At 43.2% G+C, this 14,805-nt stretch overlaps 1 protein-coding gene across 3 annotated transcripts; it reads right to left on the bottom strand.

The window, feature by feature from the left end:
* Window positions 1-22: 22 nt before the first annotated feature.
* Window positions 23-10,457, bottom strand: LOC308307035 (fibronectin type III domain-containing protein 7-like). 3 transcript variants are annotated; one of them, XM_080752134.1, is made up of 5 exons: window positions 10,332-10,457; window positions 7,614-7,701; window positions 5,359-5,625; window positions 2,441-2,620; window positions 23-1,072 (listed from the first exon to the last, which is right to left on the bottom strand). In XM_080752134.1, the coding sequence occupies exons 2-5, from the start codon at window positions 7,678-7,680 to the stop codon at window positions 1,035-1,037; spliced, it is 552 nt and encodes a 183-aa protein (XP_080608260.1). In that variant the 5' UTR covers window positions 7,681-7,701; window positions 10,332-10,457; the 3' UTR covers window positions 23-1,034. The 3 variants fall into 3 exon arrangements, with proteins under 3 accessions (XP_080608260.1, XP_080608261.1, XP_080608262.1); XM_080752135.1 differs by lacking the exon at window positions 10,332-10,457 and adding an exon at window positions 10,006-10,087; XM_080752136.1 differs by lacking the exon at window positions 10,332-10,457 and adding an exon at window positions 10,006-10,082 and having other exon boundaries at window positions 7,614-7,719.
* Between the last annotated feature and the right edge of the window lie 4,348 nt (window positions 10,458-14,805).

Here is a 14,805-nt window from a genome sequence, read left to right as displayed (position 1 = left end):
GAAAGAAAAATAACTTACCATACTGTGTTGAAAGTGTTTAATACATTTAATTGTTGCATTAAATAATAATCAGATTAATCTTCAAAAAAGAGACAATCATGCATTAAATAACTGGTTAAATGTGAACACCAGGGGGCAGCAGATCCTACCTCCTGATGACCCAAACAGACTGTATGCTGTGTTCTTGTTTGTCTGTTCATTAAAGAGGTACGTGGTGTCATAGTTTTGTTCTTTTTCTGTTTTGTATGTGTCTATGGAGTTAACATTACTCTAATAGATCCTGGGTGGGGTTATAATATGTTGTCAGACCTGCAGTTATCATAGACGATTAGGGCTGTCACAATTATTACATAATCGTCTAATCGTGATTATTTGACATTATCGCAATTATTTTGTCATAATCGTCATAATCGTGAATGTTGAAAAATGTCAGAAATAGTGGAAATAGCAGATCTACAAGCTCACAACGCGTCGCATCGTGACGTGTTGTGAGCTTGTAGATCGGCTATTTCCACTATCAATGTTATTTTTTAAGTAGTAAGTTGTCAAATATTAATGTAATTGTATATTTAGGTTATGTGTCATATATACCATATGCAACTTCAAAGCCTAAAAGCCAAACAGAAATGTAATTATCAACGACAAATACACAATTAAATCGTTAATCGCCAATTATTTGAGTGACAATTAATCGTCATGTAAAATGTCATATCGTGACAGCCCTATAGACGATCTCACTGTCCTTTTAAAACCCTCTTCATTCTCATGGCTCATTTACAAGACTACACTTTTATTCGTAGATTGTTTTATTCATTGTCTCAGCTCCTATTTCTCGATTGTGTTCCATAATGTTTTCCCTCCTAGAAGTGATGAATATCAATACAGGGTATTGTTATTTTGCATCTGAAAGGCCTGAGTTGGGAGGGTGGGGCGTCCTCTACTCTACTGAATGATTACGTCATCATCACGGCGGTATGACATCATCAGGGTGGTATGACATCATCTGGCAAAATAAACATTTCATCTTCGCCCTTTCAGATCCAACCTGCAAGGAGAGACAACAGAGACACACCTGCAGGGGGAGACAGAGACACTCCTTAGAATTCGATTAAAGACAACAGATGGGTCTCGCTAAAGGTTGACCTCTGAAATAGTCATAATAGCACACTACAGACAATAGACTTTAGATAAAGACAATAAATATACAGTCATAATAGGTAGGTCGCAAGTTTACTATGAAAACCGGCACACCTTGTCCGCGTATCTCTGTCTGTATGTCATACCTGACACTGTGGTTCTATGGGTTTGTCTGTGGTTCTATGGGTTTGTCTGTGGTTCTATGGGTTTGTCTGTGGTTCTATGGATTTGTCACTCTGAGATCATGCTCTGATGTCACTGTGATGTCAGGGGAACCACTTTTAACAGAATGGGTTTGCCGCTCTGACATCACGTTCTGGCTTGATGTCCCTTTTATGCCCATATATGGAGATCGCAGTCGCAGATGTCATCACGAGTCACACTTGCAAATGAATTATGTCCTTGTCCGTTTTATGCCCATATATGGAGATCCCTGTCCAGGTGTCATCAATATTAAGCACACCCATATTTGGTAATGCCCATATGGGCATGTTCTGACTATCATGCAGGGGTCTCCATATATGGGTAACTGGTCCGATATACATCACTGACCAGATGGCCAAGAATTGGTGTGACCTCGCCCTTAGTCGCATGTCGCCCTGAGGCATCTTACTAGTAATAGTACACTACAGATAATAGACTTTAGATAAAGACACAAGTGTCCGTTTCCAGCTGACAGCAGGTAAATATGAGACAGCTCAACTTAAGCACTGAGCCACCGCTCCTTCTCGTGTGGAGACCATAGACTGTATAAAGGATATGGACAAAGCGAAGCCATTGGTTTCTATGCAGCGCAAATGACACAATATGGGTCCTTGGCATGGGTGTTGCCATCATAGATTGAAATGCAAACAGAGGAGGCTATTGGCTGCCAACGGTCACGTGCAACCGCAGGGATACATGGGAGAATGTGGTCGGAGGCTCCCGAAATACAGCACACGAAGAAGAACACAGCCGGCTGGTATCAGTTAGGTTGGCCACGCTCCCCGCAACTTTATCATCAATTTTAACATAAATGGGACCTTATTTTTACAAAACGCATGTCATCGTGATTGAAAGGCAATTTTTAACTAGCGATAGGAACCATAAAGTATTCATGAAAATGTTAATTAAGGTTAGAACACGAAAGGGGAAAATGCATGGGATCCAATGGAGAACAATTCTTTTTGCAACCGGCCAGGGGGAAAACAGCGCAACTAGCGGTCCATCATAGGAAGTTTTAGTTCCGTATTGGGCTCATTTTAAATCGGCGGAACTCTCCCCCTGGTGGAGACCTCAGAAAACACCTGTCTTTTCTCCTCACCTGAGCGTCCGTGGAGCCTGCAGCGTTTCTGCTCGCGGTCAGTGATCATGCGCACAGCTTCCAGGCAGCAGTAACGATGCCAACAGTCCCCACAGCAGAAGGACACCAGCGGGCAGTCGATGGCGTCGTGGCGGGTGCCGTTCTTGTCCACGTACCACAGGCAGTCCTCGTTGGTGCCCACTAGAGGGTCGATGAGAGACAATGTCACTGATGTCACTACTACTGAAAAAAGGTCTATAATTCACCGTTTGTCAGCCTTCTGTTTGGTCCCTGAGACTCCCTTTCGGCCAACCAGAAAAAAACATTCACTTTTCGCTACCGGGGGTGGAGTTATGCAGTGGGAGAAAGTCGCTTCATTCTTTCACCGCGGTGCCGTGATGCGGAGCACTGCCGGGGCACAGTACGGCGCTGCACGGTCATAGTGATTTCGATAATTATAATGAATAAGCTTCAACAAACTAGTTCACATGAATGACAATGATGTAACTAAGATATTCGATTGGGTACATATATTTTAAATGGGCAGAATTACAATTAAAATACAATTTATGTTGACAGCCAGCCTATAATTCCTCAACTTTCTACCCAAGATGCACTGCGCTTTCTCTCTCTCTCTCTGTCCTCTGCCTGTTTCAGAGGATTAAACTAATTAAAACATGTATTTTCAGGGAAAAAAAACTGTACTTTTTTGTTCCCTTTTTATTAATATCACGTAGATGTTTTTCTTTTGGTACTTTAAAAAGCAATAATGAGGCTATGAAAATTATTTTTTCCCGGTTCATTTCCATTATAAAAGCAATCTGCCCTGTTTTTTCTGTCCCACTGGGATTAAACTAATTAAAACATGTATTTTCGGGGGAAAACCCCTGTTTTGCAATGTAAATACTGTACTTTTGTGTTCCCTTTTTATTAATATCACGTAGATTCACTTCCATTTTAAAAACTATCTGCCCTTTGTCCTACCTAGTAACAGAGCAAAATGGGGCGGGATTTTACAAAGAGTGGATTGTCACGGTTGAATGAGTTAGTTAGACCTTGAGAAGCCAAGTCCTGACGTCAAGTCCCGCTTTCCCCATGGAGCACAGAGTTATCTTTATATATCGTGTGAGTGCCTAAGTACTGTGTTCGTTGTTTCTGTAGCGTATGTGTTTGCCCTGTGTTATTGATATCAGGTACTCTGCTGGCGCACAAGTAGGTGATACATGGCCACGAGTGCACGAGGCGCAAGTTGGCACCTCGACAGAGTCTGATATTAGTGTGGTTGTCCTTGTGACAGAGTAACATTTAGCCAATGAGGAACCAGCATTCGTGTGACGTCATCTCTATGAAGCTTCCTCATTGGCTAAAAGCAGTTTTTGCTTTCAGAGAGTTCCCACTATTGAAAGTAAGCTTTCAACTCCCAAAAGCCGTCATGGTTTTGGTGAGTAGGAAAACTGTACTTTTGATTTTTGCAACAGCTGAGAGGTTCAGAGTTTTACCTGCGGTCGCAAGGGAAGGGCTCATCACTGACATAGCTTTAAAGGCCATGTACACAGGAAGTAGAAAACAAATGTAGTTTATTTATTTGAAGGACTGTGGGGGCGTTCCTCTAAAGACAGGGGAAAAAAATATTATAGCCAGAAGATGGTGATGCCCACTAGGACTAGCTGGCAGTGTACTCTAGGGTATAGCATTAAAACACTGGTATACGTCAAGTCACATGACAGTCTTCTGTCATGTGATTTGCAGCAGATTCTGATGACATCACTGAAACTCACCTTCACGTGTCATCAGGTGAGGTTTTTAGTGCCTACAAGTAAAACTGATCTGAGCAGGAAATAAGGCATTTCCTGTGTACATGGCCTTTAACACATGGGCTGCTCAGGTTTATAACATTTCTAGCTGTTGCTGCTGCCGCCGTTCACTCACGCTTTATTTTGAAGAGCCTCGGAAGCTTCGTGCGTGTGCACGTGGGTGTCCACTGACGATTGAGGAAGATAATCCCTTTGTTTACAAAAGCTCGCGAAACAAAAGTCCAAACGGGAGCCGACCATCGCGTTATAGTGTCGCCGTGAAAACAATCAGATCTCTGCTTCCCTGGCGTTCTTTTCACCTCATTCAGAGATAAAGCCCTTTTTATGTTTCAGAGTAGAATGGAAATCAATGTAACCAGCCTCCGCCATTTTCTCCCTCTCTCTCTCTCTCTCTCTCTCTCTGCTACGGGGTGACGTATGGACTCGGGTCATTCAGAGGGCAGGTAGCAGCACGTACAGTTAACTCTTCGTTGTCTCGTTCAGGGACGAGTTTGGCGTGGTGACACCTAGTGGCCTTAACTCGTTACTGAACGAGTTTGGCCTCCCAAGTGTTAAGGAGAACTCCAGGGTTCCCACACATTTTTACCAATTAATTTCCAAAACTTTTCCAGAATATTTAACCCAATTTCCAGGACTATATAACAATAATTCAGCTCAATAACAAGTCGCTTACTCCTATGCTCAATGCCCAAAGACAGATAGTGTATACCAGTGGTTCTCAACCTTTTCAGGCTGTGACCCACGAAATAATCACATTTTAACTGGGGACCCGGCACCCTGACGAGCACTAAGAGTTGAGGAATTTTTTATAACACGTTTCTATTGTGAAAATATGTGATAAAATATGTGATAATGTGAGCATGTAGATCGGCTATTTTCACAATTTCTGCCTCTAATATTTGGCAATTTGGCCAATGTTTAATTTGTCATTTCAGAGGTATTAACAAAATCAATAACCAAAGACAATGCATAGCTATTTTTTTCCAGGACCTTCCAGGACCCTTGATCAATTCCAAAACTTTTCCAGTACTGGAAAAGTATTGTTCTAATTTCAAAATATTTCCAGGATTTTCATGACCGTGGGAACCCTGGAACTCCTTCTCTGGACCAGAGCTAGTCTCTCACCTTTGAATGCCACCGCCAGGCTCGGCCCACTGGAGCAGGTGACTTTAAACGCCTCCACATGGGCGCTGTAGTTGGTGCCACACCTGATGCCGCTCAGAGTGCAGTTGAGTTCAGAGGTCAGGCAGCTGGCGGTGTCACCTCTACTACTGGAGGCGGAGACCCGGTACTCTTCTGCCCCCTGGCTGGCGGACCAGGACACTACAGCGCTGTTGCTTTTACAGTCATGAGCCACGGAGACGTTGGTGGGAACGTTAGGCAGACATGGTTCTGCAAGGAGAAGATAAATACAACATTAGAAAATAAACTGGAGTTTGCATGTTCTCCCCGGTTCCCCTAGGTTAGGTACCCTCACAAAAAAAACATGCAGTAATCCTGGTCTCTATACTGCCTCCCCCTGGCCAGATGATTGGCTGGGAGACTAACAGGACACAGGTGGAGAAAATGTAATCACACGAGACAAGACAGGTAGCAGTATAGGAAACATTGGGAGTAGAGGTCTTCACGGGTCCAATTTTAACTACCCGAACCCAAAGGGACCCGGGGAAAATGGAGCCGGACCCATTTGGCCCCGTCTATCATTTGGAATTTCAGAACCGTTACCCGAGCAGCCCCGAAACGTGACAGACCCAGTCCGACGGCCCCGGATACCCGCACTGAACGAGAGGTCCGAGACCCGAACCTGTGGCCCCGAAATGACGGAATGCCAACATTATTATTAAGAGTTTTATGAGACTTCTTTCTTGCCTAAACGTCGCCATGGTAATGGTTGCAGCTGCTGCGTGTGCCTCTCCTCACAAGTCACGACAACAAGATGTTTTCCCAGACCAGTAAGTCAATCATTGTGGACAGTAAAATAAATCCATGTTTTCTTTATTCCTTCTTCTCTGGCTAGCCAATGCTAAAGCTATCATTTTCTGTCGCATTGTTGATTATAGTCTGCTTTGAAGTTATTTCCATTATGCTTTGCAGAGCATGACAAAACGCGATGACAACTCCATTGTGAACCACTAACCAACACGTTACGTTAATATCAAATCTTAATAATAATAGACTATAACTGCCCCAGACACGGCAGACAGGTGTCCTCCTGAGTTCTAAACAACTTCATTTCACTATCTAGGGCTAGGCTTAAGATTACATGCTGTATCATTTAGGGCCATTTGGTGGCGAAATTGTTGTAGTGCACCTGTGCACATCTTTTTTTCAATTTCGGCTGACTCGGTTCCCCCCGGGTATCAGAAACCGGCGATTTCACGATCAAATACCCAGGACCCGCGACACGCGGTGGCGGCTCCGACCTCACTGCGCATAAATGGGGGGGGGTCGGACCCCGGGTAATTTCGGACCTCGGGTGGATCCGAAGACCTCTAATTGGGAGCAATACTACATTATAAAAGTATACAAAAGACAGGTCATAACAAAACGTAAGTAAACCAAGGACCTATTCAATAATATTTAAACATCAGTAATATGTACATGGAAGCTATAGCTACGATGATACAAGATGCCAAGTCGAAAGATGGCATGATCCCCCCACAGACTGGCCTAGTCTGTGGGGGGATCTGGCGGGTGAAAAAGTGCCAACATTTCTGACATCACTGATACCGCCGCCTGTACTGCGCATGCGTCACGGCCATGGTAACTGCCACATGCTGAAACAATGCCCAAATTTGGAGATGACTGCCATCACTGATACGTCTGAGAACATGTACACTCCAAGGGAGAGTGTTTTTTGCAGGTCTTTCTGTCCGAGTGTATCAAAAAGCAGCTGTGAGCTTGTGATTGGCTTGTGATTGGCTGCGCGGAGGTCACGAAAGTCGGGGGGAACGGAGATACACCTAAACCCATCCTTATCCCTAACTAACCCTAATTTCAGTCAAACTAACGCTGGTGATTGGTGAATGCTAACCTGGTGAAATGCTAACCTGCCTACGCTGGTGAATGCTAACCTGGTTAAATGCTAACCTAAGGACGCTGGTGAATGCTAACCTGGTGAAATGCTAACCCAAGGACGCTGGTGAATGCTAACCAAAGGTGCTTAACCTAGTTACTTTTTTGATACACTCGGACTGAAAGACCTGCAAAAAACACTCTCCCCAATACTCCTCACAGAAGGGCCCTTTTGCCAACCCCACCTAGGGCGTGGGCTCTGATGATGTGGACGAGAGAACACGCCCCCAGCACCCACAGCGTCCCCGGTGGGAATCGAACCCATTACCTCCTAGTTGTGAGGCGACAGGTATATATAATCTTACCCTGAGCAGTAGACAGGGTGCTGGTCAGCCCTGCCAGAGCCACAGCGATGAGGAGCAGACTCTTCATCCTCTTCAGCTCAGCTCACACCTGATGAAGGAGAAGGTTCTAATGAAGGAGGAGGAAATGAATGGGATTTCTATCTGTGCCACCACTGCTATGCCCTTTATCTAGAGCAGGGTTACGCAACCTTAGGCACGGTGCCAACGTTGGCACAGGGGAGGGTGATCACTTGCACACTGGCAGAAGTGTGAGGGAGGATTTCTTTTATCTTTTAAAATTAAATATTAAAACAAATGTTAGTTAAATTAAGACATCGATGTTCAAAAATGACATCCCGCACACAGTTCTACATTCATTCAAACTGATAACTCTGACTGGGGAGAGAGTCATCCTGATGTGAAAGAAAATATTACAGAAGAAGAAAAATAAAATAAAAAATAGAAGCAGTGCTCTTCCGAGCACAGGTCTCCAGGCCAGGCGTCCTATTGGTGTTATAACAGGCCAATGTAAAAAGCGTGGCATGTGTTCTTCGCCAATCTTAGACCTTTCATGGCAGTCGGACACTGCATGCATGATTTGAGGCATTGAGGCAAAAATTTGTTTTGCTAAAGTCTACCTGCTGGTGGCGCTATAACAGACCAATGTGAAAAAGGTAGCATTTGTTCCTTGACCTAGTGGGAATATGTATGGCAGATTTCATGGTAATCGCAAGCTGCATTGATGATTTGAGGCATTTTGTTCAAAAACTGAGCAATCCTGCAAACTTTGGAAGCTAATATTAGCCAATTAGGATGGAATATGAAATATATATAAGATGTACTGTGTACTGATTTGCATGATTGTTGGAGAAAATCTGATGGAGTTATAGCAAAGAATGTGTTTTACAGTTGTCCTCCTGGTGGCGCTATAAAAGGCAAATGTGAAAAATGCAGGGCAAAGGTTTATCCTTAGCCTCTAGGCCTAGGGAGTGTGCATACAAAGTTTCCCACTTATCAGTGGAGTTAAAGGTAAAAACACAAATTGCCCTGTTATAGCGCCACCATGAGGCATGAGGAAATTTGAAGTGGCATTTCTTCCTCAGCCTATTGGAAACATGCGCGCCCAATTTCACTAAGATTGCACGTTGTGTGCATGATTTGAGGCATTTTGTTCAAAACTGAGCAATCCTGCAAACTTTGGAAGCCAATTGTAGCCAATCGGGATGGAATATGGAAAATCGGACAGATCCATGTTGATCACTGCATGACTGTAGAGATAATGTCTACCGATTTGTAGGATTTGTGGGCAAAATCTCTAAGAGTAGTGTACAGAAATGCGTTTTGCAAACATCGGCCTCATGGTGGCGCTAGAACAGAGCCATTTGAAAAATGTGGGGCAGAGGTTCTGAATTGGCATCCAGGGAGTGTGTGTGCTCATTTTGGCAGCGACCGGGCCAACAGCGACTGAGATTAGCTGGTAACAAACTGGATGGACGCACGGACGCGCGCACAGACGCACGCACGCACGGACGCACGGACGCACGCACGGACGGACGGACGGACGGACGGACGGACAGACAGGGGCGAAAACATATTCTCCCCCATGCCTTCAGCTGGTGGAGACAATAAAAAATAAATAAAGGCTGTTATGTATAGCCCATAGAAATATGTTGATGTGACCTCATAGTTAAACTCAATGTTGATATGACACACGTGCTGACTATCATATAGTTAAACTCAATGTTGATATGACACACTGACCATCATATAGTTAAATTTCATGTTGATATGACACACTGACTATCATAGTTAAACTTCATGTTGATAATATGACACACTGACTATCATAGTTAAACTTCATGTTGATATGACACACTATCATAGTTAAACTTCATGTTGATATGACACACTGACTATCATATAGTTAAACTTCATGTTGATATGACACACTGACTATCATAGTTAAATTTCATGTTGATATGACACACTGACCATCATTTAGTTAAACTTTGTGTTGATATGACACACTGACCATCATATACTGTAGTTAAACTTCATGTTGATATGACACACTGACTATCATAGTTAAATTTCATGTTGATATGACACACTGACCATCATATAGTTAAACTTTGTGTTGATATGACACACTGACCATCATATAATTTAACTTCATGTTGATATGACACACTGACCATCATATAGTTAAACTTCATGTTGATATGACACACTGACTATCATAATTAAACTTCATGTTGATATGACACACTGACTATCATAGTTAAACCTCATGTTGATATGACACACTGACCATCATATAGTTAAACCTCATGTTGATATGACACACTGACTATCATAATTAAACTTCATGTTGGTACAGATGTGACATTTCAAAACTTCAGCATTTCTGTAATTTTCCTGCATTTGTTCCTGGAAATCCTTGTTTTCCCAGGTTCTTTTCACTGTTTAGCCTCGCTCAATCTTCTCTTTCGTTACTGAAAACAAAAGGCACTTTTCGACACTTCTTTTCATTGGAAATAAGAATCTGAACAGCATTTACAGTACATAAAAACACCTTGGAAAATGCCCTCCTGGGTCCCTCTTAATGTTCTAACAGTCCCCTGAAAATCTACTGTCTTGCCAATGGCAAGCTTTGAAATGGCACATCTGTATGACACACTGACTATCATGATTAAACATCATGTTGATATGACACACTGACACACTGGCTGTACTTACAGTCAATCAGTCCATGGAATAAATAGATCTCCAAGTGTAGATGAACGAAGGTAGAAAAGCAGAGTCCAGGGCAGAGGCTTCTAATTGGTCAGTTCTGGGGGTGGAGTATTGATGTTGTCAGATGTGGAGTCCGGGGACCACCCGAGGTCCTTGAGTGCGTTCCATGGAGTTCACAGCTAAATGATTGATTGTTAGGAAACTGTGGAATAAACTCTCTGAACTGCACTTAGAACAACAGACTCACTCCCTAGCTTCCGCTGTGGTCTGAAGACTCACCTCTTCAGACTCCAACTAAGCCCATATGTACTTACCATAACACTGGCCTAGCTACCCTCAATGACCATACATGAAAGTTAGATAGCATTTTAAATGTTTACATTATAATTTAAGATTTTACTTAAAGGGCCTACACCATGCTTTTAAAACTATATTTTTTGTATAAATATATGCTCAAAATTGAGTCTTAGACAGGTCTTAACCCCCAACACACACCCTGACCATTCCTCTTGTTTCTTATAGCTGTGCTATTATTAGGCCCTGCAGCTGCAATACCAAAACGGCCTTTGTTTGCTCAGTGGCGCATCTAGTGGGGTTTTTCCACCCTCCCCCTCCCCCCTCTCCAACGTTGTCGACAACAAATAATGTAATATTGGGCCAATACAAAAATAAGATAATGTTCCAGCTCTGATTATAGCCTACTGTAGGCCTATGTTGTATGATATAAGCCTACTGTCAAATCCTCTTCCTCCTGGTTGGAGGCTTGGAGCGTTTTCATCTGCAGCGCAGCGGGCAGCAGCGGCCCCGTGTAGCCGTGGATAGAGAGAGGAGAGGCGGGGTGTGGAGCTCTTTCTAGCCGGAGATAGTGAAGGGAGAGGCGGGGTGGCCAGCTCTCTATAGCCGGGGACAGTGATAGAAGAGGCGGCGTGTAGCCGTGGATAGAGAGAGGAGAGGCGGGGTGTGGAGCTCTTTCTAGCCGGGGACAGTGATTAAGCTCTCTATAGCCGGGGAGAGTGAAGGGAGGACCGGGACAGTCTGCTTGAGCTGCTTGTCACGGCCAGGACCGCCGCTCTGTCCACCGGGTCGGAGCTGCTTGTCGCGGCCGGGACCGCCGCTGTCCACCGGGTCGGAGCTGCTTGTCGCGACCGGGGCCGCCGCTCTGTCCACCGGGTCGGAGCTGCGGCGGTCCCGGCCGCGACAAGCAGCTACTTGGTTAAGAACTCGCTCCCACCCGGCCACCGCGGCGAGCTCCGCGGCTCGCTCCCACCCGGCCACCGCGAGCTCCCACCCGGCCACCGCGGAAAATTTAGGCCCAGGCTTCAGAAGGCCTCGGATCATTAAAAATAGGTCTTTTGTTTCCTTGTTAGAAGGGACGAAGCTTGGGTCCTCGCAGTCTATAACGTCACATTTATAGTGCAATCCAGGAACGTTAAGACTTCTCCTTGGACATGTTGATAGCAAAAATGTTCATAGAATAAAAGTGAGTGAGAGCACTGAGTGAGCAGCCCCAGAACAGTAAGCCAGCTGCAGATGGAAGTGGAGGCTAAGCAAATTAGAAACAAATGAGGGGCTGGGTTTAGAAGAGTAGCTCTGGTTTTTACCTGAAGGGCGGGGGGACGAGAGTGACGTCACTCTCGTCAACTCTCAGAACAGCACTGTTCTGAGAACCCGTGGAAAGCTTTTCATCTCTGTCTGCCCAAAACCAGAGAAAGACACAACGGTCAGAAATAGGACTTTGTGAGGATAGAAGGTGCCAGTGGGACCCCAAAAAAAGGTTTTAAAATAGAAAAAGTGAAAATTCATGGTGTAGGTCCTTTAAACTTACGTAGGCTTGGTCTACCTTTTTTCTTATATTTGCAAAACATTTCTTTCCATTTGATGTATTGAAAGGGTTGGGGTTTATTGTAAATTACTCTGGATTAAGAGTGTCTGCTAATTGCTAAATGCTTAAATTGCAAATTGTAGGAACAAAGATTCATGATCATGCTAAAAGGATGACACAAAAACAACCCTGTGGGCTTGTTTCCATTGTGGTCCTGTGTATTCAACTCATCAAGACATTAAAGACATGCAATACAATACAATAAAGCCATAAGCCATGACATTCTGTTCTGCCCATATTAACAACATCATTACTTATAATCAAGTATCAGGCACCACCTACTGGTGAATCTAGGTACTGTACAGTGCTTCCATGCCAAGACTGCAACATCTTGGATTACAATTTTGACCAAAACTTGTAGATGTGTTATTTTCACTAGATTGGGTCCCGGGGAAATGTCGAATCACTCTTTTGGGTCTCGACCTGAAAAGTTTGGGAACCACTGGTCAAGGTCAGAGGTCGACCAATTCAAACAAGACAACGTGAGAAAAACCTTTTTATTGTTCTGCTGTGAATCACCTTCAGTCTGTAATCATCCCAGACACACATAATAATAATAATAATAATTAGTATCTAAACGGTCACAGCTTGTCTGTATGTACAGTATGTATCTCTGTCACGCGGCTCACGCCTGAAACACTCTGACATCACGCTCTGGGCACCGGCTTCACTATGATGTCACATTAACAGAATCACAAAAGCTAGAATAAAAAAGAAACGCAATTTAAACTGAAATAAAAAATGGTGTACTTTTGTACAAAACTAAGTAAAATCTAAAAGAAAATGTCCTAGTTTTAGTATTAGTCAATATTTCGTAATATATCATTGCTGTTGTGTCAGGGAGAAACCTTTTATCTCTTTATTTTAACTTTTTTTCATAAATTAACGCAATACTTTATCAAAACTATTAGATCTGATAGCTCAAAAAAGAAATTGAGCTTGCTTACTATATTAGTTTGGGCGAATATGAAATCTGAAAAACACTATGAAAAACATAATCTTTCGGCCTGGCGGAAACAATATATATATATATATATATATGACAAACAATGACAACCCACAAATTAAAATAGCCTTGGTACAAATTAATGTAACTATTATTCATGGGGTTCACTGTGTGATTATCTATGCACCTTGTACAGGTTTAATGCAGGGCAGTTTGCCAGTCTTTTGGCAGAGGTACAGCAGAGGCTGAACCAACCCAGTGACCACAGTAATGACCAGAAATATATATGAAAGCAATTCCATTTCTCTTGACAATAAGAGTCCTTGACAGGCAGCAATGACAACAGCAATGCTCCAAATAACGTAAGTTCCCACAAATGACACCATGATCAGACAGATGATAATGAAGGCTCTCTTCTTCATGCTGTTGTCCCTCTCCCTCTCCCTCTCCCTCCCCGTCTCCCCTGGCTTGGGCTGTTTCAGAACCCTGAGAATGGCGAGGCTGCACACCAGCATCACTGACATGAAAAATAGGCATTGGCCCATGAAAACATAATATGACATCTCCTTGTCCGACATGTATGATAGTGAAGCCCCAATTATGAACGACCAGGCCAGCGCAGAGCAAGCCACCCTGTACCTGAGGGGTTTGTACTTGAGGAAGAGCACTGGGTGAACCACTGCCATGAATCTCTCTACGCAGATACAGCTCTGGAAGACGGGACGTCCAGTGAACATGATGCCACCAATGACAAATTCATAGGCGTCGGGGACAAGGTTCTTGATAAGGAAGAGAATAGTTAACAAGCTGTAGATGATCTCACATACACTCAGATTGAATGTGAAGATGTCTGAGGCCATTGTGCCAGCCGGTCCGGTTAACACCAGCCACAGAACCCAGCTGTTGATGGGGACTCCCAGGACCAGGTTGATTGTTATGCTGGCAGATTTGATTCTCTCTTTTCACAATTCTTGAAGAGATGGACAAATTAACCGACAAATAGGAGACAGAGAGACAGAGACAAAGAGAGAAGAACATAGTCACACTTTGAGTTAAAGGACAACAAGGGTTCATATTTTAGATTGTAATTAGAGAAAAGAAAAGATGAGTGTTAAAATGTTTTCATGTACTGCTTTCTATTGTTTTAGCGATTTTTAGTATTTTGATTTCAGTGGGTGCATAAGTGGCTAAATATGTCTTTAACACAATAAGCCGGCAATTTCTTTATTACTATTTACACTAGCCCCCGTAAGTCACATCTGCCCATGAAAGATTGTGGTGCATCTTGGGAATGGGCTTATTGTGTCTAAAAATACATATTTAGCCACTTGCATGCAAATCAAAATCGTTAAAATCACTAAAACGATAGAAAGGAAGGAATTAAAACATTTTAACACTCTTCATTTTAACACTCATCTTTTCTTTTCTCTAATGACTATCTAAAATATGAACCCTTGTTGTAAAAAAACTAAGTTGTCCTTTAAACAACATACAACATAATACTACTGTAATCAAAACACCATATCATAATTTCAATAAAAACACTGGTACTCACATAATGTCATATAATATTTGATGTCCTTGCAGACCTTGACCTGTGAAGTCCTCTGTTCTTTGTGTTCTGCTGTCCACACATGCAATGTAACCAC

This window comes from Nannobrachium achirus, assembly GCF_963921795.1.
Source record: "Nannobrachium achirus genome assembly, chromosome: 21".
Lineage (NCBI taxonomy): Eukaryota > Metazoa > Chordata > Actinopteri > Myctophiformes > Myctophidae > Nannobrachium > Nannobrachium achirus.
This window is presented reverse-complemented; position numbering and strand designations above follow the sequence as displayed.